Raw genomic sequence first — 24,874 nt, 5'->3', positions numbered from 1 at the left:
CCAGCCCTACAACCCTCGAGAGATATCTGCACTCCTCCAATTCTGGCACATTACTGATTTTAACCATGGTGGCCGTGCTTTCAGCTGTCAAGGCCCTAAACTCTGGAATTCCCTCTCTAAACCTCTCCATCTCTCTACCTCTCTTTCCTCCTTTTCAGATGCCCCTTAAAACCTCCCTCTTTGGCCATGCTTTTGGTCATCTGCTCTATTATGTGGCTCGATGTCAAAGTTTGATGGACAATGCTCCTGTGAAGCATCTTGGGATGTTTTACTATGTTAAAGGTGCCATATAAATGCAAGTTGTTGTTGTATGTTACCCAAGTGCCCGTTTCTCATGTCACACGTTACCTCTCTGTTTCTGTGAATGGATGTGGATATTTGATCTATTTTTCGAAAGAAAGACTTGCATTTAGATGGTGCCTTTTAATGACCTTGGGATGTCCCAAAGTGTTTTACAGCCAATGAAATACTTTCGAATTGTAGTCAATGAACATGCGGCAGCTAATTTGTGCACAGCAAGCTCCCACAAAGAGCAATGAAATAATCAAGCAGATAATCTGTCCCCCCGCTGCCCCCACCCCAAGCACTGCACAATGGATGGGGGTGAGCTTTGGGTGCAGTGGTAGCATTCCCACCTCTGGGCCAGAAGGTACAGGGTTCAAACTCCATTCTAGACAGTCCCGGCGAGTGGAGTCGGAGCTCTGGCTTTGAATTCTGGTTCGACATCCAGTGCGATACGCGTGTCCCCACCCCCTCCCCCTCCCCCCCCCTCCCCCTCCCCTAATCGTATGGGTTGTGGGAGCCCATAAAACCCTCCCTCCGTATTGGACTAACCACCCTATCGGCTGGTATAAAGAAGGTTACAGCCTTGGAAGGAGCATTCACACAGCCAGAGAGACTGTTAATGAACCTGCGAATCCTTCCACTACTCCATACTCTGAACAGAGCGAACAACGAGAAGGCACAAAAATGATGATGTTGCACATGTGCTTTCCACATGCCTGCAGGTGATTGCTCAGCCTCTGCTCCAGATGGCAGTGTAACTGGAGTCAATAGCTGTTTCAGCTACACAGGGAGAAAAAGCCGAGCAAATACGTTTTAAAAAATAAAAACAATTCCTGTAATTTTCCACAAGCTGAGTTCCCAGTCTCAACTAAGCTGGCTGGTTCCTCCACTAAGGGAGGGAAGGTCAGAGGTCATGTTAATCCAGGACACTAAGGAGCTAGAGTGGCATAGACAGATGCTAGGGAACAGGCTACTTTCTGGTCACACTTGGGATTAGGCCTAATGCTAGAGAGTTGGAGAGAAGCTTTGAAAATGGAGGGTGTACTGGAATGAAAGAAAATAAACATCAAGAGGATTCTGCTCTAAATGACCTTTACAGGGCAATTTCTACCCGTTCCACCTCACTGCCTCTCTTTCCTTCTTTTAAGATGCTCCTTAAAATCTACCATCACCTGCCCTACTATCTCCTTATATAGCACCATATCAAATGTTGTTTGATTACACTCCTGAGATGCATCTTGGGTCATTTTACTCTGTTAAAGGTGCTATGTAAATGCAAGTTGTTGCTGCTGTTGTTGTTGTTGTTGTTTCCCCTTACTGGAAACACAGACCTGGCATTACATCCAGGTTTGGCTTTGATTTCTTTTCCCCACCCCCAGTCTCCCCAAAGGATGATGTCAAGAGCATCAAAAGAGCCCTCACATTGCTACCCTTCCAACCCGATAGCCACGAACAGGGGAGTGATGCGCTACATGCAGAGAATGGAAATGCAGCTTAATTGACTTCACACAATTGTGTCTAGTTGCAGTAACAGAATAGCTTGGGATGGCTTAAGGAGCTTAAGGGAGTGTGAAGTGTAATATTTGCACTGGCTGGGCTTGGGAGGATGTTGAAGTGACAAAGCTCTACAGCGTTAGATCAACAGCAAGCAGATTAGTGTTTGTCATTGTGAGAAGAGACCTTGTTAACATGCTGTGAACATCATGGCACCAACTGGGAAACAATATATTTAAAGCCCATCACTATCATACTGATAAATATAATCTTTTCCCTATAGTTCACAAGGGCCTGAAAGCAAAATATGTGTGAGAGGTAATTTTTCTTATGTGATCAGATGGCTCAGGTTTGTAAAAGCACTGCCTAAATTTTTGTAGGTCTTAAGTCCAGGCCCTGATCTGAGCTGATTTCCATCAGGGTAGCAGTAATGGTGCTACACTTGGATATATACTTGAAAAGGGGGAAAAAGCAGGGCTATGGGGAAAGAGCGAGGTGTTGGAGGTGGTGGAATAGAAGTCGGACTAATTAGATAGCTCTTTCAAAGATGGGCTAAATGGCCTCTTTCTAAGATTCTATGATGACTTGCCAGAGTGCCAATAGATTAAGGAAGTGAAAGTAGTCCTGGCTCTCCCACTCTCCTGATTGTTATACAGTGATGTTTTGCTGCTGAGTGCATAGGCTGATGTTGATTCAGGAAGGGATAGGTCTTAGCTATGATTATCCCCACCCATTTCCCACTCTTAGTTCCCCTTTCCTCTCTCAACTTCCCATCCCTCTCTCAGCTCCCTTTTTTCGCTCAGCCCTCCTTCCCTCTCTTAGTTCCCATTCCCTCTCTCTGCCCCCTTTCCTCTCTCAGCTCCCATTCCCTCTCTCAGCCCCCTTTCCTCTCTCAGCCCCCTTTCCCTCTCTAACTCACTTTCGAAGCCTGTACTGAATAATGGTCCCTTGGTCGAGGCCCCAGAGAGTGACTGGCCTCCATGGATCTGTATTGTGACAAGGAGTCAGCACCTTCAGATGAGAGGAAAAGTACAGACTAAAGGGACACCGGCTGTGTCTGTTCCACAGGCCACAAGAGGATAGTCTGATAGCCTGAAAACAGAAAATGCTGGAAGCCCTCAGCGGATCAGCCATCCTTAGTGGGGAGAGAAACAGAATTAATGTTTCAGGTCGCTGACCTTTGGCCAGAACGGGATGACCTGAAACTTTAACCCTGTTTCTCTCTCTGCACAGATGCTGTCTGACCCGCTGAGTGCTTACATTTTCTGTTTGTATTTCAGATTTCAGATTTCCAGCATTTGCAGTGTTTTATTCCAGTGCAGTGTTGAGGGAGTGCTGCACTGTCAGAGGTGCCGTCTTTCAGATGAGATGTTAAACTGAGGCCCTGTCTGCCCCCTCAGGTGGATGTAAAATATCCCATGGCACTATTTTGAAGGAGAGCAGGGGAGTTATCCCCAGTGCCTCAATCAATATTTATCCCACAATCAACATAACAAAAAAACAGATTATCTGGTCATTATCACATTGCTGTTTGTGGGAGCTTGCTTGTGTGCAAATTGGCTGCCATGTTTCCTACATTACAACAGTGATTACACTCCAAAAGTACTTCATTGGCTTTAAAGCGCTTTGAGACGTCCGGTGGTGGTGAAAGGCGCTATATAAATCCAAGTCTTTTTTGTTTTAGTTGGATGGCATTATGCATTCTTCTGCCCTTTTAATTTATCCTCTTGGTCCCTCTTTTTGTCTGTTTCTCTGTACCTTTTATTTTGAGTGTTTGTTGGTGTGTCTGTCGGTCTTCTGTTGCTGCAATGGAATTGATGTGCGTTTTCTCCCATTTGAAAACTAGCAGCAAACTAGACTGGCTAATGGAAGTGGATTATCCCAGCGTTCCTCGCGGCGGTGAATAGGTCCTATGGAAGGCGCGGGGCTTGTCGCGGTCTCGGGGGGCTGTCACAGCCGCGCTCGGCTCTGGGACATTTCCGCCTCCATTGCTGCTCGGGCTTCTCATCCTTTCCAGCGGCAAAGGAAAACAAGCCGGATAAAAGCTGGCAAGGGAGGACACAATGCGAATGCGAAGTTAGCTCCTCCCCGCTGCTGCCGGCAGTTGTGGGGCCGGCTCCTGACCCGGGCTGAGAGGAGAATAAGGAGAACAGTCTGGCCTCACTGCACATATCCAACGCGACTCGGCAGTACACAGGCGGGCGTGTTCCGACCGCCCAGCGGAATTTTAACGGAATTGTTAACGAAACACAACTTGTATCCGAGATTGCTTTGTGAACTTGCTAATAATCCCCATGATTATTTCCCCCTCATTTGACTCAAACGATGAAACATTGGGCGGATTTAAGTCCAAGAGCGGTTATGTTACTGGACTAGTAATCCAGAGGTCGAGACCAATACTGCAGTGAGAGTTCGCTATGGCAGTGGGGGAATTTAATTCCGTTTAAAAGAGCTGGAAATAACATACAAGGCTGGTATCAGTAACAGTGACCATGAAGCTGTCCGATAGTCGTAAAAAAGCTATCTGGTTCACTAATGTCCTTTCAGGAAGGACACGTGCTTCCTTACCTGGTCTGGTTTATATGTGACTCCGGCCCCACACTGTGGTTGACAGTTGCCCTCGGAAGTGGCTGAGCAAGGATCCAGGGATGGACAATAAATGGCAGCCTTGCAGATGATGCCCACAACCCGAGAATTAGTTAAAAAGCACCAGCCAAGTCAGGCTCGAAACAAGGTGACCGAGCACAAGATAGAAAAGGAAGAGGTAGAATTAAGATAGGCACTATCAGATTAAATAAAGAATTTTGGGAGGAATTTCTTCACACAAAGAGTGGTGAGAATGTGTAGTTTGATGTATCCAAGTTTGTTGATGATACACAACTAGATGGGAAAGTAAGCTGTGAGGAGGCTGCAAAGGTTAAGTGAGTGGGTAAGAAGGTGGCAGATGTGAGGGAATGCTTGATGGTAGATACTGAGAGGCTGGAGAGTCTAGAACTAGGGGTCATAGTCTCAAGATAAGGTGTCAGCCATTTATGAATGCGATTAAGAGAAATGTCTTCATCCAGAGGGTGGTGGATGCCCAGTCATTAAGTATATTCAAGACTGAAATCAATACATTTTTGGACATTATGGGAATCAAGGGCTATGGGATACGGTGGGAAAGTGGAGTTGAGGTAGGAGAACAGCCATGAGCTTATTGAATGGCGAAGCAGGCTTGAGGGGCCGAATGGCCTACTCTGCTCCTATTTATATTTTTATGTTCTTAACTTTCTGCCACATTGAGCGTTTAAATCAGACAGGATTGATACATTCTCAGAGAGGCTTGATGTATACATGAGGGAGAAGGGAATAGAAGGCTATGAGGGCAGAGTGGGAAGAGGTAATTTGAGTGTGAGGAGGCTTGTATGGAATGTAAACACTTGCATAGACCAGTTGAACAAACGGCTTGTTCCTGTGCTGTCGATTCTATGTAAACTGTGTCAGTAGGGCAAAGGGGTATAGATTCAAACTGGCCCAATGCCTTCGGTCTGATATTGGGAAGTCCGAATTCGCAGAATGATCAATACATGCAATTGGATCAGGTACGGTAGTGTACGCAAAAACTATGGACTCAGTTGATGCTGTGATGTGGTGAACAGAGGAACAGCATTAGGCTGTCCACTTCAGTCATAGAAACATAGAAAATAGTTGCAGGAGTAGGCCATTCGGCCCTTCGAGCCTGCACCACCATTCAATAAGATCATGGCTGATCATTCCTTCAGTACCCCTTTCCTGCTTTCTCTCCATACCCCTTGATCCCTTTAGCTGTAAGGGCCATATTTAACTCCCTCTTGAATATATTCAATGAACTGGCATCAACAACTCTCTGCGGTAGGGAATTTCACAGGTTAATAACTCTCTGAGTGAAGAAGTTTCTCCTCATCTCAGTCCTAAATGGCCTATCCCTTATCCTTAGACTATGTCTCCTGGTTCTGGACTTCCCCAAATCGGGAACATTCTTCCTGAATCTAACCTGTCCATTCCCGTCAGAATTTTATATGTTTCTATGAGATCCCCTCTCATCCTTCTAAATTCCAGTGAATAAAGGCCCAGTCGATCCAGTCTCTCCTCATATGTCAGTCCTGTCATCCCGGGAATCAGTCTGGTGAACATTCACTGCACTCCTTCAATAGCAAGAACGTCCTTCCTCAGATTAGGAAACCAAAACTGAACACAATATTCCAGGTGAGGCCTCACTAAGGGCCCTGTACAACTGCAGTAAGACCTCCCTACTCCTATACTCAAATCCCCTAGCTGTGAAGGCCAACATACCATTTGCCTTCTTCACCGCCTGCTGTACCTGCATCCAAACTTTCAATGACTGATATACCATGACACCCAGATCTCACTGCACCTCCCCTTTTCCTAATCTGCCACCATTCAGATAATATTCTGCCTTCGTGTTTTTGCCATCAAAGTGGATAACCTTACATTTATCCACATTATAGTGCATCTGCCACACGTTTTCCCACTCACCTAACCTGTCCAAGTCACCCTGCCGCCATTTAGCATCCTCCTCACAGCTCACACCGCCACCCAGCTTAGTGTCATCTGCAAACTTGGAGATATTACACTCAATTCCCTCATCCAAATCATTAATGTATATTGTAAATAGCTGGGGTCCCAGCACTGAGCCCTGCGGCACCCCACTAGTCACTGCTTGCCATTCTGAAAAGGACCCATTTATACCGAATCTCTGCTTCCTGTCTGCCAACCAGTTCTCTATCCACGTCAGTACATTACTCCCAATACCATGTGCTTTAATTTTGCATGCCAATCTCTTATGTGGGACCTTGTCAAAAGCCTTTTGAAAGTCCAAATACACCACATCCACTGGTTGTCCCTTGTCCACTCTACCAGTTACATCCTCAAAAAATTCGAGAAGATTTGTCAAGCATGATTTCCCTTTCATAAATCCATGCTGACTTGGACCGATCCCGTTACTGCTTTCCAGATGTGCTGCTATTTTATCTTTAATAATTGATTCCAACATTTTCCCCACTACTGATGTCAGGCTAACCGGTCCATAATTACCCGTTTTCTCTCTCCCTCCTTTCTTAAAAAGTGGTGTTACATTAGCTACCCTCCAGTCCACAGGAACCGATCCAGAGTTGATAGACTGTTGGAAAATGATCACCAATGCATCCACTATTTCTAGGGCTACTTCCTTAAGTACTCTAGGATGCAGACTATCAGGCCCCGGGGATTTATTGGCCTTCAATCCCATCAATTTCCTTAACACAATTTCCCGCCTACTAAGGATATCCTTCAGTTCCTCCTTCTCACTAGACCCTCGGTCCCCTAGTATTTCCAGAAGGTTCCTTGGCTTCAAAATTTTAATTGTACCCCAGCATCCACAGTCTTTCGAGGAGATTTCCACTACCCAGTGTGCGAAAGTGTGTTTCCTCAATTCACTGCTGAATGGCCGAGCTCTAATTTTAAGATTATGCTCCTTTGTTCTGGACTCTCCCACCAGAGGAAATAGTTTCTCTGTATTGACCTTATCGTGATGCGATTGCATGAGGTGGGTGGGCCCGGGGAGTGGGCGGGCATCGGATACTAAGTTGTCCCATGCATCAGGATCTTTGTGCCACATTGGTGTTTCATGCTGTGTGCGAATCATCTCTTGAAGCTGGCTCACTGCAATTAGCTGACGAGAGGAGGAGGCCTTCAATCCAGTGGCAAATCATAGAATCCCACAACACAGAAGGAGGCCATTCGGCCCATCGTTCCTGTGTCGGCTCTTTAAAAGACCTATCCAATTAGTCCCACTCTCCTGCTCTGTCCCTGTAAATTTTTATTTTTCAAGTATTCATCCAGTTCCATTTTGAATGTTACTATTGAATTTGCTTCCATCGCCCTTTCAGGGAGAGCATTGTAAATGATCATAAACTCACTGTGTTTATTAAAAACATATTCTCCTCATCTCTCCATGCCAATTAATTTAAACCTTTGTCCTCTGGTTATCGACTCTCCTTCCTATAGTTTCTTCCTATTTTCTCTATCAAGACCCCTTATAATTTTAAACACCTATTAAATCTCCCCGTAACCATCTCTGCTCTAAGGAGAGATCCACAATGAGTCTCTGCTAGCATTGCCTGTGTAGAGGTGGGGCTGCTTAACACTTGCCAGTGCCGTATCCCACGAATCGGTAAAGTGGTAAAGACATATGGTAAAGACATCTGGAGGCAGTCTTTGAGATTGACATCTTTAGATAAGGTCGCCAACTATTTCTGGAAGTTTTAGTACATGACCTCCTGCCTCCAACTACTGAACCCCCTTAAACAGCCTTTTGTCCAATCTCCAATATTTTTATAATTAAATAAAAAAGTCAGACAAAAGTTCAAAAAGAAAGACTTGCATTTATATAATGCCTTTCACCACCAGCGGGTGTCTCAAAGTGCTTTACAGCCAATGAAGTACTTTTGGAGTGTAGTCACTGTTGTGATTTAGCCGTGATCAAGTTTATGTTGTAATGTGGGAAACGGAGCAGCCGACTCGCATACAGCAAATTCCCATAAACAACAATGTGATAATGACCAGATAATCTGTTTTTGTTATGTAGATTGAGGGATAAATATTATCCAGGACACCGGGGATAACTCCCCTGCTCATCTTTGAAATAGTGCCATGGGATCTTTTATGTACACCTGATGGTTTAACATCTCATCCGAAAGACAGCACCTTCAACAGTGCAGCACCCCCTCAGCACTGCACTGGAGTGTCAGCTTAGATTTTTTTGTACTCAAGTTCCTGGAGTGGGACTTGAACCCACAACCTTCTGACTCAGAGGCAAGTGTGCTATCCACTGAGCCACAGCTGACACTGACACAAAAAAAATGAAAAACCCAAAAATTAATTTTTAGTAGTGCTATCATTTTGTGTCTGCCAGATTTCCTGCAGCAGTGTCCAGGGGATTATTTTTTTAATTCCTGGAGACTCTAGAACAATCCTGACTGGTTGGCAATCCTTATCTTTAGGTGTGATCAAGTTTATTTATTTTTTTTAAATTTCAAAATATACTTTATTCATATAAAAAAATTATGTACAGTACATTCAAAAGCAGTTCAGTACGTTTAGCTGCGGTCAGCAATCCCATACACTATATTTGGGTGCTGACGGCAGTTCCGTTCGATACATTTCCTTGCTTTTCAGTTCAAGTACAATTTGGTACAATACGGGATATCTTGTAGTACATTCAACAAAATTACATTACATGTGTCACTATACAGTACATGGAATGGGTGACGGTACATTTACATTTTTTTTCTTTTCAATGTGCATTACGAAACAGACCTTACATTGTACCTGGCACTACATAGGTGTTGACAGATCATGGTGCTCCATGTACACGAAAAAGAAGTTGCACGAACAGCCCGAGGGGAGTTTTGTACTGATTCCTGCCCCCGGGTTTACCGTGGCAGAAGGGCTTTAAACTATGGCCCTTCCCCATCGTGCCTTTGCGGCGACTGCAATTTTAAGTGTGTCCCTCAGCACGTAATCCTGGATCTTGGATTGCGCCAGTCTGCAACACGCAGATGTGGACATCTCCTTGCTCTGGAAGACCAGCAAAACCAAAGAGCGTCTTTGACCGAGTTGATGGCCCTCCAGCAGCAGGTGATGTCTGTCTCGGTGTGTCCCCCTGGGAACAGCCCGTAGAGCACAGAGTCCTGTGTTACGGAGCTGCTTGGGATGAACCTCGACAGCAACCACTGCATCTCTTTCCAAACCTGCCTTGCGAAGGCGCAATCCTGAAGGAGATGGGTGACGGTCTCGTCCGCCCCACAGCCGACTCGGGGGCACCGTGCCGTGTTGCTGAGACGTCGGCTGTGCATGAAGGCTCTGACGGGTAAGGCCCTCCTCACCGCCAACCAAGCTACATCTTGGTGCTTGTGTGAAAGCTCTGGCGATGAGACGTTCTGCCAAACGAGTTCGACAGTCCGCTCAGGGAACCACCCGACAGGGTCCACCCTCTCCTTTCGTAGGGCGTCCAGGACGTTACGTGCTGACCACTGTTTTATGGCCTTGTGGTCAAAGGGGTTTTTTGTGAAAAACTTTTCCACGAAGGACAGGTGGACAGGCATGGTCCAACTGGTGGGGCCGTTTCGTGGCAGCATGGCCAGGCCCATCCTGCAAGTTTATGTTTAATTACAACGTTCCGGTAAAAATTCATCCTTTAACCAACATCGGTGAAAAAAAGTAGAAGGATTGGTTGTTCATCTCACAATTCCCTGTGGGTTATTAATGTATGCAAAATGGCTGCTGTATTTGCCTACACAACAGTCAGTCAGTATATTCAAAGTAACTCATTGTATGCGAAGTGCTTTGAGACATTTGTGAGAGATGTGGCACGTCGCTATGTATCTATCAGTCTGTTCTCGCACCTTACATTGATAACGTACAGCTTAAAGTCAAGGAATTACGTGCTTAAAATAGGACCTCATTAAAGTATAATGTGCTAAGTAGCATTTATATATAGACAAGGTAAATCCAGGATCTTACTCATAAGCTGAATTAATATTAGTGAAAGGTAAATTTAAACTGGGTTTCAGGACGACCTTCTTTACTCGAAGAGCAATTTAAATGTTTGAAATAAGCTACAGGGATTGGTCAGTAGGGTAAAAAAAAAACATTAAGGTTGTCAGATTGTTTCAAACTGCTTTACATAGTGAATGTTTGAAATGCAGTGAATGTTGTTATGTCGGCCCATTCTGTGCCAGCAACCTCCCACACACTCAGCACCTCTCAAACCCGCCACCTCCATCACCTAGAAGGACAAGGGCAGCAGGCGCACGAGAACTCTGCCAACGTCAGGTTCCCCTCCGAGTCACACACCATCCCGACTTGGACATAGATCACCGTTCCTTCATCGTCGCTGGGTCGAAATTCAGAAACTCCCTCCCCAACAGCACTGTGGGAGTACCTTCACCACACGAACTGCAGCGGTTCAAGAATGCGGCTCACCACCACCTTCTCAAGGGCAATTAGAGATGGGCAATAAACGGCAACCTTGCCAGTGGTGACCACATCCCAGAGAATGAATTTTTAAAAAACTGCAAGGCGTTGAGTGAACAGGAGGAATTATGTTGGTTCAGTGAGAGAGGTGAGTGTATGGTGTGTGAGGTGTGTATATGTGGAGTGACAAGTATCCCGGTGCCAGTTTAAGAGAATCGTACACGCAGCAGGCGGTTTTAGAAGCTTGGTCCTGGCCCACAAGTAGGCCCAAGCTAGTTCAGGGTGAAAATGCGGGAGAGCAGCGCACGTGGGCAGGTGGTTCTCCCGACCCGGAGAAAAGACAAAGGGGCCAAAATTGCCCCCCCCCCCCCACCCCCGACGAAAAAGTAGGGCACCTACCCTTTTTTTGTGTTTTTGCTCCCCCCACCCTGCCAATCCATGGGGCGGAGATTCGAGTGATGTTCAGCTCTTTAAATTTTTTTAGGGGTCGGGGCAGTTTCCCGCTCGGCTGCGGGGCGGACGTGCCCTTGGATCGGGTCGGCCATCGCTCTGAGTCATCAGCGTCGCGCTGATGCGTCACAACATCCCTCCCCTTCAGTTAAAGGGGAGGGCCGCTGCGAACTCTGCCCTGAGTTTAGTTTGGCCCACTGGGCCACCAGGGAGGGTTTCGGCTGGGCCAGCGGCCTGGCACCCAAGAGGGGAAACTTGTCAGTGGCACCGCCCAGCGGCCGCTCCACTCCTGCGAGACAATTTCCCTCGCGGGACAGAAAGGGGGGCGTCGCTGGTTGGTGGGGGGTCGGCGCGTGCCTGATGGGTGGCCGCTCCCGGTTCGGGGGCAATTTCAGAAGAGTCGGCCCATCCGTTTGCCGCCGGTCGGTGAGGCCTATCCGCTCCGTTGCCGTTTCTTAGAGGTAGTAATGGGCCTTAAGGAGGGGGGGCCATTTCGGCCCCAAAGTATGTTTGGCTGCATCATTAATGGGTAGGAGATTCATTAAAATGCCTCTGCTAATCTGGTAAAACATGTATTTTTATGCTTTTTTATAACATTTCTTCAGTAAATGAATTTTGCTTGAGTGTGGGTGCTTGGATTGTAATAAATCGGTCTGGAGGGGGCGGAGCACTGGAGACGACGCACTCCTGATCTTGGGCTGGCACCACTTGCTCGCCCATAGGGTTACCAACCCTCCAGGATAGTCATGCAGGCTCCAGGAATTAAAGATTAATCTCCTGAACACTGCTGCAAGTAACCCAGGAAAAATGTCACCAGCAGGTTTTTTTTTTAAGAAAAAGTGTTTTTCTTTGATTTTCTTTGAACACTTTCATTGATTAGTTGTACAAATATTGGAGAGGGACAAGACAATTGATTGGCTGGTCGTCAAAAATCATCCAAATGGGTAATGAAGAGTCCAGTTGCCTTCCGGTTAGTGGGGGGAGGTGATAAATGGTGAGGATGGACATTTTAAGTGATTGATGGTGGAAGTGTGAGTAGGGGCCAGGTGGGGGGGGGGAGGTGTGGTGCTAGGAGGCAGGAGGCCATATGCCGAATTCCTCCAGAAATGCATCCAACCAGTTGGCAACCCTACACGGCCCTTTCTTTGTTCACTTGATGGTGCCATTCCTGCTGGACCACCACACCTCTGACCTTGTGGCGAGGCCGGAGCTGCTCCCCGTTTGCTCGGCCTGCTCCTTTCTTCCCTTTTCAGTAACGTGCCTCGTCTCCCGACTTGTCTCCGTAGATATCCTACTCGCCGAGCGATGAGGACGACAGCGATGACTCAGAAGGAGAGAATCGGGAACTGGCGCTGATCGACCAAGGTAGGGAGCGAAGGGCTGGTGCATCCTCTGCAGTTACCCGTGCTCAGTAAAGCTAGAATTAATTGTGCCTGGGCGCATCTAAATCTACAGTATACTTCGCGTCAGCTAAATGGCTTAAAACCTATTTGAAAATGGGCATGATGGGTGATCTGTTCGTGCTTCCGATGACCCTTTAATCCTTGACCCTTTGACCCCAGACCCACTTGGTCAAATTGGAGCAAAATGCCTTCTTAAGGATCTTTTGACTTGCAGGTCCTCCCAATCCCACGTTTAAGTTGTTAGATAACGGACAACAACACTTGTACAGGCACTGGTGGACCTTCCGGTAGCTCACTCAAGCGGCAATTACTAATGTGTGAGGGTAGGCACTCTGTGTCGAGTTATTCGATTCGAGTGTGTCACAGCAGCCTAATGCTGATCTTTACCCCCCGCACCCTGTCGCCACACTTGCACGCTTTCTATTTGGACTCTTTGGTCACTGAGCGGGAGATATTTTTCTTTCCTCTCTGCCCGCCCTCTCCCCTCCCTCGCCTAATCGATGGCCCACTTAAGATCACACGGAGTGTGTGCTTTTATTTGATTCTAAATTTTAAAGTTGCCCCCCCCCCACCAATCACCAATCACCAGTGTACGTGCAAACCGCAAGAGAAACACACCTCACCTGGCACCGAATCTGCCATTGGTCACCGTAACCAGGTAACCACTTAGTGACTTTTAGTAACCTAGGGAACATTGCTTAAAAGGAGGAAACGTATTCACTGAAATGTAACCTGATCCCCAATACTGTGAATGGGATCTCGTCAGAGAATTCTTCACATCCTATCTACTCGCTATATTTGTACATCGGTGTTGCCCTCATTGACCAGACTTGGATTCCCCCCCTGGATTATGATCGCTGTTTATAATTTAGCAGTAGGCCTGTTTCCACTAGCACCTGGCAATAACCGTTTTCAAACTGCCCTCCGCAAGTGCCTCTTGGAGTCAGCCCTGCTGACGTTTGAGCAATGTGGCAGGGCGAGGTGGAGGGGAGGGTAGACGTACTGGTAGAACCCTACAACTCGCCAAGATCTCTGCGTTCCTCCAATTCTGCACTCTTGCGCATCCCTGATCTCCTTTGCTCTGCCATTGGCGGCCGTGCCTTCAGCTGTCTGTGCCCCGAGCTCTGTAGTTCCCTCCCTAAACCTCTGCACCTCACTTCCCCTCTCTCCTCCTTTAGGATGCTCCCTCTGCCCCATTGTTTCTCTCTCTAGCTGTGGGGGTGATCACCTCCTGTAATGTGCACCCCAGGAACCTTCCTCCTCCTGTATAGAGCAGAAGGTCTCCAGTTGTTTCTGCGGCTCAGTAACTTTGAGCTCGAGCGAGTTCAGCTCAGACTTTGGACAGCCGTGGTTGTCTTGTGACACTCGGTTTCCGAAAATTCCCGCCTCGGGTAATTTCTATACCACACTCATTTCCGCCGTCCTGCCACGATAAACAGACACAAAAGACCAGGGGCTGAAATTGACCCCTCCTTAAGCTCCATTACCGCCTCTAAGAGGGGCAAAAGGATGGGCTGACCTTTCCGGGAATGGGTTTCTGCGCTGCCCGTCTTCCCACCCTGTCGGGCACGCGCCGACTCCTTCCAACCGGCGACGGCCCTTTCCGCCGCCCCAGCCCTCCATGGGAAATTGCCCCTCGGGTCTGCAGTAGACACTGGTCAGTGCCACTGACAGCTTTTCCCCTGTGGGAAGCTGCGTACGCCTGAGCGGCGCATCCGCCCTTAAAGGGGAGGGCGCACTACCACGGTCTCCGACTTATTTTAATTGTCAGCCGACTGCCAGCTCGGCACCCCCTCTTGGGTACCAGGCTGCTGGCCCGGCTGAAACTCTCCCTGGTGGCCCAGTGGGACTAACTAAACCCCATGCAGAGTTTGCAGCGGCCCTCCTCTTTAACTAAAGGGGAGGGACTTTGTGACGCGTCATCACGCCGACCTCATCAGCAGTGCTGATGACCAAGAGGGACGGCCGCACTGCTCCAAATTAGAGCGAGGCCGCTCAGGGGTGATGTCGGGAAGCACTTCTACACACAAAGGGTGGTGGAAATCTGGAACTTTCCCCCCTCCCCCTCCCCCTCTCCCACCCTCCCCCCTCTCCCCCTCCCCTCCTCTCCCCCGCCTCCCCCTCCCCTCCTCTCCCCCGCCTCCTCTCCCCCACCCCCTCTCCCCCGTGCCCTCTCCCCCCCCCCCCCCTCCCCCCCTCTCCCCCACCCCTCAACACCGGCCCGACCGGATATAAACACCAACGAGGTGAATATCGGTCCAATCTCTGCCCTATGGATTGGGGCGGAGAAACACTAAGGAATTGGTGAGTGCGCTTACTTACTGGTCGGGTGGTAATTTCAGCCTCCAAGAAATTTGAATATCTGAAAAAGTTTCGAGCCGGCTACATTTCAATGCCGACCAAACTCTTTGTATTCATTCAGTTGCTCTCTTCCTTCAATTCAGGCCAGACTTCTCGTCAGTCAAACAGGACTACTCAACAGATAACTAGTCAACATTTATAATGTAATATTTACCCTCTTACTAGGCTTGTATTCCCTTGAGTGTAGAAGATTAAGGGGTGATCTAATTGAGTGTTTAAGAAGACTAAAGGAAGAAAGGGTAGACAGAGAGAAACTATTTCCTCTGGTGAGGGAGTCCAGAACAAGAGGATATAACCTTAAAATTAGAGCTAGGCCGCTCAGGGGTGATGTTGGGCAGCACCTCTACACAAAAAGTGTGGTGGAAATCTGGAACTCCCCCCACCCCCTCTCCCCCCTCCCCTCTCTCCCCCGCACCCTCTCCCCCCTCCCTCTCCCCCGTACCCTCTCCCCCTCCCCCTCCCCCCTCTCCCCATACCCTCTCCCCCTCCCCCTCCCCCCTCTCCCCATCCCCCCTCTCTCCATCCCCCCTCTCCCCCGCCCCCTCTCCCCCGTGCTCTCCCCCCTCCCCCCTCTCCCCTGCCCCCCTCTCCCCCTCCCCCTCCCCCTGCCCCTCCCCCGCCCCCTCCCCCCTCCCCCCTCTCCCCCGCCGCCTCTCCCCCGCGCTTTCTCCCCTCCCCCCTCTCCCCTGCCCCCTCTCTCCCCCACGTCCTCTCCCCCCTCCCTCTCTCCCCGCACCCTCTCTGCCCCTCGCCCCCTCTCCCCAACCCCCCGTCCCCGTTGAGGTGAGAGGTCAATTGAAAATTTCAAAACGGAGATGGATAGATTTTTATTGGGCAAGGGTATTAAGGGATATGGAACCAAGGTGGGGAAATGGAATTAAGATACAGATCAGTCATGATCTAATTGAATGGTGGAACAGGTTCGAGAGGCTGAATGGCCTATTTCTGTTCCAACGTTCCTACTCCAGTTCAGGCCAAACTTGCTGCAGTTTTTCACTTGCCTTCTCACTCCGCTGTCCTCGTGCAACTCTGTTGTGGTAGACATATACAGTTTATAGCTGTTTCACAGCAAATGTATACAGTACAATTCTGGCCTCTTGCGCATCCCCGATTTCCTCAGCTGCCTAGGCCCTAGGCTCTGGAATTCCCTCCCTAAACCTCTCCGCCTCCCTACCTTTCTCTCCTCATCTAAGATGCCCCTTATAACGTACATCTTTGATCAAGCTTTTGGCCATCTATCCTAATATTTCCTTATGTGGCTCGGTGTCAAATTTTGTTTGATAACGTTGCTGTGAAGCACCTTGGGATGTTTTCCGACATTAAAGGCACTATATAAATACAAGTTATTTTTGTTTTTCTGATTAACACAGCATTTAATAGAACCAAGTATGAGTAACGTGATTTGTTACACTGTGCATTACGCGTGTATAGCAGCCAATACTGTCACATACATGAGCTGTAGAGCATGGATGTTATATTCTAATGGAGAAGCCTTGGTGAAGGTCCCAAGTCCATTACACAAGGTGTTGCTAAATTTGGAAAGAGTAGAAGAGATGGCGATGAAAATCAAGGTGAAGTATTCAGAAGATGCCAAACTCTGGGTTTTAAGGACGCAGGATTGTTGGGTGAAGGACGTCGGGGGTTGTATCATGTTGCAAAAGAATGAGTTGAAGTCGGAGTTAATGCGATGAGTTTGGATTTGCAATGAGTCAATTTTCAGCTTTTATTCAGTAGTTACTGTAAACATACTAAATAGAAAGGTCTCATTCGACTCCTGAAAATGGTTGGTAGGACTCTTGTGAATGATGTGGCCAAGTTCTTGCTCAAGCTGTGGTAAACATGTATTGCAGACTGTTATGTGTACGATTTACACAGCAACCTCGGTTCGCATCCAAGTCACGACACAACATTGGTTTAGCCAGCACAGGCATGATGGGCCAAGTGGCCTCCTTCTGCGCTGTATCATTCTATGATTGATTTTTTAAAAAAAGATAGGGGTGCAAGGTGATGTGAAGTGATAAGCTGTAGAAAATTAAATGGAATCTTGTTTTTCTTAACTCTTCACAGAAAGTCAAAGGAATTGTCATTTATCACCATTGACTGCAAGCCATCTACAAAACCAGGAGAACCTCTGCAAAGTACGGACAATTTTTGACCCCTTGGACTGCGATAGCTCCGAGGAGGAACTGGAACGCATCAACAGAGAATTTGGAGGGGAGAAGCGCAAGTGGTCTCAGGTGAACAGACTCAGTTGCTATAGCGACAGCACATCCTCTAGTGACGAAGAAGTCAAAGACTTGTGCGGCATGTCCTTCAAGCCCGTACAACAGGCCGAGCAGAAGTACAGCCGCAGCAGCCCTGTGCCATTCAGTGCCTCCCCTCCTAAGAGACTTCATCCCTTGGTTCGAAGACCCTCAGGACAGATTATACTAGCTAGTGTTGGCACCTCTGTTGACCAGGCGACCCCGTGCAAAAGGCACAGGCAGGGCCAAGGCGATGACTTCAGCAGACCAAGCCTGGACTTGGAAAAAATGCAACAGGTTGGTGCAAAGTTGACTGTGAATAAGATCTAACTTAAGTGGGTAGTGCTTCCACAGTTTAAAAAAAAATCATAATGCAGTCCCTGAGGACAGGTAGACCTGATGTAATCTGGCTCCTGTTACACAATGGCCTAATCTTCTGAGGATCTGCATTACAAGTAGGCCCAATGTGAAATAATTCTTAAGCTCCAGCTGCTCAGGGTATTATAAAGCTCTTGAGAATCAGTAGGCCCAATGTGAAAGAGTTGCTCAAGTTTGGTAGGCTCAGTTCAGTCCCGCTCCTCGGGACAGGTTTGCCCAATGTATGTACCTCCCCAGGACAGGTGGACCCAATTCAATACAGATTCCAAAGGCAGGAAAAAGAAAGTATTGGATTTGTATGGTGCCTTTCACAACCTCAAGATGCCCCAAAACTCTTTCCAGCCAATGAATTACTTAAGAAGTGCAGTCACTGTAGAAATGTAGGAAACGTGGCTACCAATTTACGCACAGCAAGGTCCTAGAAACAGCAATGCGATAATGACCAGTTCACCTGTTTTTAGTGATGTCGATTGAGGGATAAATATTGGCCTCAGGACACCGGGGAGAACGCCCCTGCTCTTCTTCAAAATAGTGGCCGTGGGATCTTTTACGTCCACCGGAGAGAGCAGACGGGGTCTCGGCTTAATGTCTCATCCAAAAGATGGCACGCTCAGTACGGAACTGGAGTGTAATACTGCTTGTGAGGATAGGGAGGTCTAATGGTCGGAGGCTGACCGGGAGATCCACGGTGACGGTGCAGATGAGGAATCTCCTCAATAATGGCAGAGTCTGTTTGCTCGTAACCACTGGAAACCATAGCAACAGCGATTATGATAAACAAGCAGACCGTAACGAGTACGTTTTTAAAAACTCAAATCAGTGAAAGGTCAGATTCCAAAGCAGACTCGTGCCCCTCACTGCTCGCATCTGCTAACCTGGAGTAGTGGAGCAGGCAGGAGGGGCGTCTGGAGACTCCACTGTGTTAAACTCAGGCTTCCTTTAACAAGGCCCAGGAGGGAGTGAATGAGGATGGCTCCAGCCGAGAGCCCTTTTAAGGATGGAGTCCCTTGGTGCACAACAACATATTCACTTCAGCAAAGCCTGTGAAGTGTCTGCCAACAACGCTGAGATGCCAGAAAGATCTCATTAGACTCCTGAAAATGTTTGGTGGGACTCTTGAGAATTATGTAGTGAAGTTCTTTCTCAAGCTCTGGTAAACATGTGACTGCCAGCCGCTCTCCCGACTGCCGACTGTTGAGTGTGCGAGCTGTTGATTTTTGCTTTTTAAAAACAAGTGCGCAAATGTAAGTTTTGTTCACTTGCCTCCCAGAAACATCCCAGCAGCACAGGTAGACAGACCCCGGGTTAACGTCTCACTTGAAGGGCAACATTTCCCTCCCTCCCGTACGGCACTGAAATGTTTCGGCCCTGGACTGGGCTTTAAAAGTGGGAGGGCATTGACAATCTGTTTTTAAAAGCATTTGGGATCTTCAGGTTTTATAAACAGCGGTGTCGAGTACAAAAGCAAAGAAGTAGGCGGCAAAATTTCCCTCCGCCCCAAACGGGGCGGATAATTTGAATTCGATGAAGACTCTCCGCCCGAATCCATGGGGCGGAGAGTAGAGAGAAATTGCCCTCTTTTGTTGCTTTAATTTGTTGCGGCGGTGTTTGGGGGCGGAAGTGCTTTTGGAGCGGGACGGAAGGCGGGCGGTGTCATGAGCGCTGCGCTGAACATGTCAGCGCGACGCTTGTGATGTCAGCGCGACGCGGATGTACCATGTCGCGCCGAAGCTTCAGAACGTCTCTCCCCCTCACTTAAAGGGGAGGGCCACTTCGAGCTCTTCAGCCACTTTAGTGGCACCCAGTGGGCCACCAGAGAGGGTCTCGGCCGGGCCAAGAGGGGGTGCCGGACCACTTGCCCCCTTTTCGAGGCGGTAATGGACCTTAAAGTGGGGGGCAATTTCAGCCCTGTAATTTTTTGTTTTTTGTTCAGTTGTTAAAATATTGTGTCCAGTTTTAGGCGCCTTATTTTGGAAAGGATGTCCAGATCCTGGAGATGGTACAGTTTTTTGATAGCTCTTTTATAGTGGGGGAGGTTAAGAGGAATTCTGATAGAGGTATTCAAATCTCTGCAGGGTTTTGATCAGATAACTAGGGAAGAAATATTACCACTGGTTAATGAGTCCAGAGGGATTTTGATAGAGTAAATAAGGAGAAACTTCAAGTGGCAGAAGGGTCAATAACCAGAGGACACAGATTTAAGATAATTGGCAAAAGAATCAGATATTGTTGAGATGAGATATTGTTTTTACACAGCGAGTTATTGGCCCAGAAATCCCGGCCTCCCCGGGTCCGTATGGAGTGTGTACGGACCCGGGAAGGCATCGCAAAAGCACAATGTGCATGCGCTGAAAACCAGCTTTTCCAATCTGTCAAGCTCCAGCTTGACAGATCCTCCGTATCTCGGGAGCGAGGATATTTGCAAGGGCAAGATTGTGGTATTTACCCATATCTTACCCAGCAAATGTCCTGAAAACTCTTGCGCCTGATAAAAGCAGACACATAGCCTACTTTTACAGGTGTAAGAGTTTTAAAACACACAAAAACATATAAAATAAAATTTAAAAAACACCTTTTATTGTTAAATACCCTCCCCACTACAGTAAGTTTATTTTAAACCATAATTAAAAAAACTTCTTTTAAAAATCGGAAAAGTATATTTTTTTATAAGACAAAAATAACTTTAATTTAAATTAATGTTAAATATGTGGTGGGGGGGATTTCTCAATCATAATAATGGGAACTCCAACTTATGGAGTTCCCATTATTATGAATGAGAAAATACTTTACTTTGATTGGCTGCCCAGAGCCATGTGACTGCAGCTCCAGCTTACGGACGTCCTGAGGTTCTGGCGCTCCGACGCGCAGCGAGAGAAGGCCTCAGGACCGTGATCTCTCGTGGCCGCAGCAGGTTCAGGTAAGTGCGCATCTTTTTTCCCTACTTCAGTCGATCGCCCGCAGGAAGCAGCCGACCGGGTTGCTAGGCCATTATGATCTGAAATGCACTGCCTGAAAAGGGTGGTGGAAGCAGTAACTTTCAAAAGGGAATTGCATAAATACTTGAAAAGGAAAAATTTGCAGGCTGTGGGGAAAGAGCTGGGGAGTGGGACTAATTGGATAGCTTTTTCAAAGAGCTGGCACAGGCATGATGGCCTCCTACTGTGCTGTAAGATTCTATGTGAAGTATTGTGTACAATTCTGGGCCCCGTACCTTAGCAAGGATATATTGACCTTGGAAGGCGTGCAGTGCAGATTTACCAAAATGTTATAGGAGCTCCAAGGATTCGATTATGATGAGAGATTACATAGACGAGGCTTGTATTCCCAAGAGGTGGTTTGATGAAGGTTTTTAGAACTTTGAAAGGAATTTATAGGGTAGATAGAGAGAAATTTCCACTGGCGAGGGAGTCTAGGACAAGGGGGCATAACCTTAAAATCAGAGCCAGGAACTTTCAGGAGCAAAGTTAGGAAACACTTCTTCTCGCCAAGGGTGATGGAAGTGAGGAACTCTCTCCCACAACAAGCAGTAGATGCGAGCTCAATTAATAATTTTAAATCTGAGATCAATAGATTTTTGCTAGACAACAATATAAAATGACATGACACCAAGGTAGGTGAATGGAGTTAAGATACAGATCAGTCATGATTTTTTTTGAATGGTGAAACAGGTTCGAGGGGCTCAATGACCTACTCCTGTCCCTATGTTCACGACCTCCGGAATTCACAAAGCACTTTAACAAATTAATAACTTTTTGAAATGTAGTCACTGTTTTAATGTCGGAAAATTTCTGCTTCCACTGTTGGAACACTCGAAAACCACCTCTGCTTCTTTTAAAAGTCTAATGTCCCTTCAGTGCCACCACTCCGCCCCCCCTCCCCATCCCCCGTCTCCTGCTTGCTGTAATCCTTTGCGCCTTGTAAAGCACTCTGAGATGGTGCACGAGGGATGTAGTATGGATGTGAGTATTTATTCGGAAACCGTGACTGTAAAACCTGAACTGTCCAGGGAAAAGGAACAGAACACATGTAAAAAAGGAAACGAGAGGTGGGGGAGATGGGGAGGAATACCATGCTTACTCTGTATTGAACAATGTGCCATGCTGACAGTGGTATAACTGGGAGTGACCTTGCCATGCTGGTGGCCCATGGAATGTTGACGGAACGGTTCCACACGGAAGCTGGGGGTCTCGCACTGCTCCCACTTCACAGCACTGGCTCTTTCTCAACTCTGTTTCTGAATATTTTAGCATTGACAAAGAGCTGACTGTTCTGTCAGCTTTTAGTGAAGATTAAAACTGCAGCAAGTACTTGCATGCTGCTGAGTGAATAGAGATCTATCCATCCTCTGTTCATGGGCCTGGAACTGGCAACTCTGCCCACCCTCCGTTCACTGGATCAGTGAACCCTGTCCCTCCCTCTGTTCACTGGATCCAGGAAGCCTGTCCTTCCCTCTGTTCACTGGATCCAGGAACCCTGTTCCTTTCTCTGTTCACTGGATACAGGAACCCTGTTCCCCCCTCTGTTCACTGGATCCAGGAACCCTGTCCCTCTGTTCACTGGATCCAGCAACCCTGTCCCGCCCTCTGTTCACTGGATCCAGGAACCCTGTCCCTCTGTTCACTGGATCCAGGAACCCTGTCCCTCTGTTCACTGGATCCAGGAACCCTGTCCTGCCCTCTGTTCACTGGATCCAGGAAGCTTGCCCTCTGTTCACTGGATCCAGGAACCCTGTCCCTTCCTCTGTTCACTGGATCCAGGAACCCTGTCCCTCCCTCTGTTCACTGGATCCAGGAACCCTGTCCCTCCCTCTGTTCACTGGATCCAGGAACCCTGTCCCACCCTCCGTTCACTGGATCAGGGAACCCTGTTCCTTCCTCTGTTCACTGGATCCCTCTGTTCACTGGATCCAGGAACCCTGTCCCTCCCTCTGTTCACTGGATCCAGGAACCCTGTCCCTTCCTCTGTTCATTGGATCAGGGGGAACCCTGTCCCTCCCTCTGTTCACTGGATCCAGGAACCCTGTCCCTCCCTCTGTTCACTGGATCCAGGAACCCTGTCCCTTCCTCTGTTCACTGGATCCAGGAACGCTGTCCCACCCTCCGTTCACTGGATCAGGGAACCCTGTCCCTTCCTCTGTTCACTGGATCCAGGAACCCTGTCCCTCCCTCTGTTCATTGGATCAGGGGGAACCCTGTCCCTCCCTCTGTTCACTGGATCCAGGAACGCTGTCCCACCCTCTGCTCACTGGATCAGGGAACCCTGTCCCTTCCTCTGTTCACTGGATCCCTCTGTTCACTGGATCCAGGAACCCTGTCCCTCCCTCTGTTAACTGGATCCAGGAACCTTGTCCATCTGTTCGCTGGATCCCTCTGTTCACTGTATCCAGGAACCCTGTCCCTCCCTCTGTTCACTGGATCCAGGGACCCTGTCCCTCTGTTCACTGGATCAGAGGGAACTCTGTCCCTCTTCCTCGTGTTTTCACCTCCAATCAATGGAATTGGTTTAGTCTGCTTCAGTTGTGAAGTTTGTTGTATTTTGTCTTGGTCTCCGCTGCGTCTTTTTATGGTGCTGTAGATGGCAATCTTTTAAAATCTGACCTTAATCAAAATAGCTTCCTGATGTGGAGCTGGTCTCGGGAAGAGCGTTCACTCCAAGTGCCCGTCCCCTTCCAATTCACTCTCCTGTTGTACCGGACAGGTCTCGGGTAAATGAATGGGGAGAAATAGTTTTTTACCCACTTAATACAAGTACACACTTGTGTGCAGTAGCCTGAATTACAGTAATTGGAGAGTGAAGTACTTTGTCAACATTTATCTCTGTATCAAGATGACCCGCCTGGAACCTTGGGGTGGGGGAGGGGGTTACATTCGGAAATATTCCTCTTTCATTTCCATGATGTACTTCTGCAACAGAATTTAAAGCAGTTGTGATATATTGGGGTTTGGCTGTCACAAGGACTGGGTGTTTGAATGGGTGTGGAGGGGACAGGGTGTCAGTCAGTAACATGGGCACTGGGTGTCACAGTGGGGCAGTGTGTGATCCAAATGAATGAACGGGCAAGTGTTGGTTGTGAGAAGCAGACCACTGGGGTGGGGGAGGGGGAGCAACGTTGTCACTGGCTGTAATTACCTTATTGCTGCCAGCACACTATAGGAAAAATTGTACTTGAACCAATATCTTTTAATAATAAAAACAGAAAATGGTGGAAATACTCAGCAGGTCAGGCAACATCAGCGGAGAGAGAAACGGAGTTAACATTTTAGGTCTATGACCTCTTGTCAGAACTGGGTCCCCGATTTGAAGAACATCAGGGGAGTTCTCCCTGGTGTCCTGGCCAATATTTATTCCTGAATCAACATCACTAAAAAACAGATTATCTGGCCATTATCACATTGCTGTTTGTGGGAGCTTGCTGTGCACAAATTGGTTGCCGCTTTTCCTACATTACAACACTGACTACACTTCAAAAGTACACCCAGTCCCCTATATCCCTATATGGGTACACCAGCACCTCCAAGTTCCCCTCCAAGTCACACACCATCACATATTATTGGACATATTATTGTTGCTCCTTCACAGTCTCCTAGTTCTGATGAAAGCTCATTGACCTGAAAAATTAACTGTTTCACTCTCCACAGATGCTATCTGACCTGCTGAGTACTTCCCAGCATTTTCTGTTTTTATTTCAGATTTCTAGCATCCGCAGAATTTTGTTTTTGCTTCAATATTTGTTAATGTTGTGCCAAGTGCAATCGTCGAATTTCATAGCATCAAACTACTGCCACAGACCTGTAACCACCCTAGTGTTATACAGCTCAAAACTCTCTGTTCACACACTAAACTTACAATCACTTCATGTAAATAGTTCCAGTGTCAGACTCACAGCAAAGGTGCATTGCAATAGCAGCAACTTGCATTTATACAGCACCTTTAACATTAAATAATGTCCCCAAATGCCACACAGGAAAGATTATGATTGTTGACCAAAAGTTTGGTCTGAGAAATGGGCTTGAGGTGGTTTTTAAAGGAGGAGACAAGAGGTAGAGGAGTTCAGGGAGGGAATTTCCTAGAGAAACAGGCAGAGCCTAGCATCTTACCAGTGTTAGAGATGGAGACTCTGGGCATTTAACAGTTTCTGCACATGTGAAAGAAAGAAAGAAAGACTTGCATTTCTACAGCACCTTTCATGACCTCAGGACTTCCAAAAGCACTTTACAGCCAATGAAACACTTTTGAAGTGTAGACTGCGCTCCTTTGAGGGGCGGT

At 47.7% G+C, this 24,874-nt stretch overlaps 1 protein-coding gene and 1 long non-coding RNA gene across 5 annotated transcripts in view; one reads left to right on the top strand and one right to left on the bottom strand.

The window, feature by feature from the left end:
* The window catches only part of LOC139267418 (uncharacterized), a 211,972-nt gene that overhangs the window by 7,739 nt on the left and 179,359 nt on the right, over window positions 1-24,874 (top strand). For both annotated transcript variants that reach the window (XM_070885721.1, XM_070885720.1), the window contains exons 2-3: window positions 12,510-12,588; window positions 17,055-17,527. In XM_070885721.1, the coding sequence (XP_070741822.1) occupies window positions 12,510-12,588; window positions 17,055-17,527 (552 nt within the window). The remainder of the gene's footprint in view (window positions 1-12,509; window positions 12,589-17,054; window positions 17,528-24,874) is intronic.
* LOC139267419 (uncharacterized) overlaps window positions 1-24,874 on the bottom strand; it is a 169,798-nt gene that overhangs the window by 47,284 nt on the left and 97,640 nt on the right. For 2 of the 3 annotated variants that reach the window (XR_011593898.1, XR_011593900.1), the window contains exon 8: window positions 15,816-16,016. The exons of the other annotated variant lie outside the window; for it this stretch is intronic. This is a non-coding gene — a long non-coding RNA (uncharacterized lncRNA). Of the gene's footprint in view, window positions 1-15,815; window positions 16,017-24,874 lie in introns of those variants that run through there. 3 annotated transcript variants of the gene reach the window in all.

The sequence above is a fragment of the Pristiophorus japonicus genome, chromosome 7 (assembly GCF_044704955.1).
Source record: "Pristiophorus japonicus isolate sPriJap1 chromosome 7, sPriJap1.hap1, whole genome shotgun sequence".
NCBI lineage: Eukaryota > Metazoa > Chordata > Chondrichthyes > Pristiophoridae > Pristiophorus > Pristiophorus japonicus.
The sequence above is the reverse complement of the archived record's forward strand: the minus strand, read 5'-3'. Positions and strand labels throughout refer to the sequence as shown.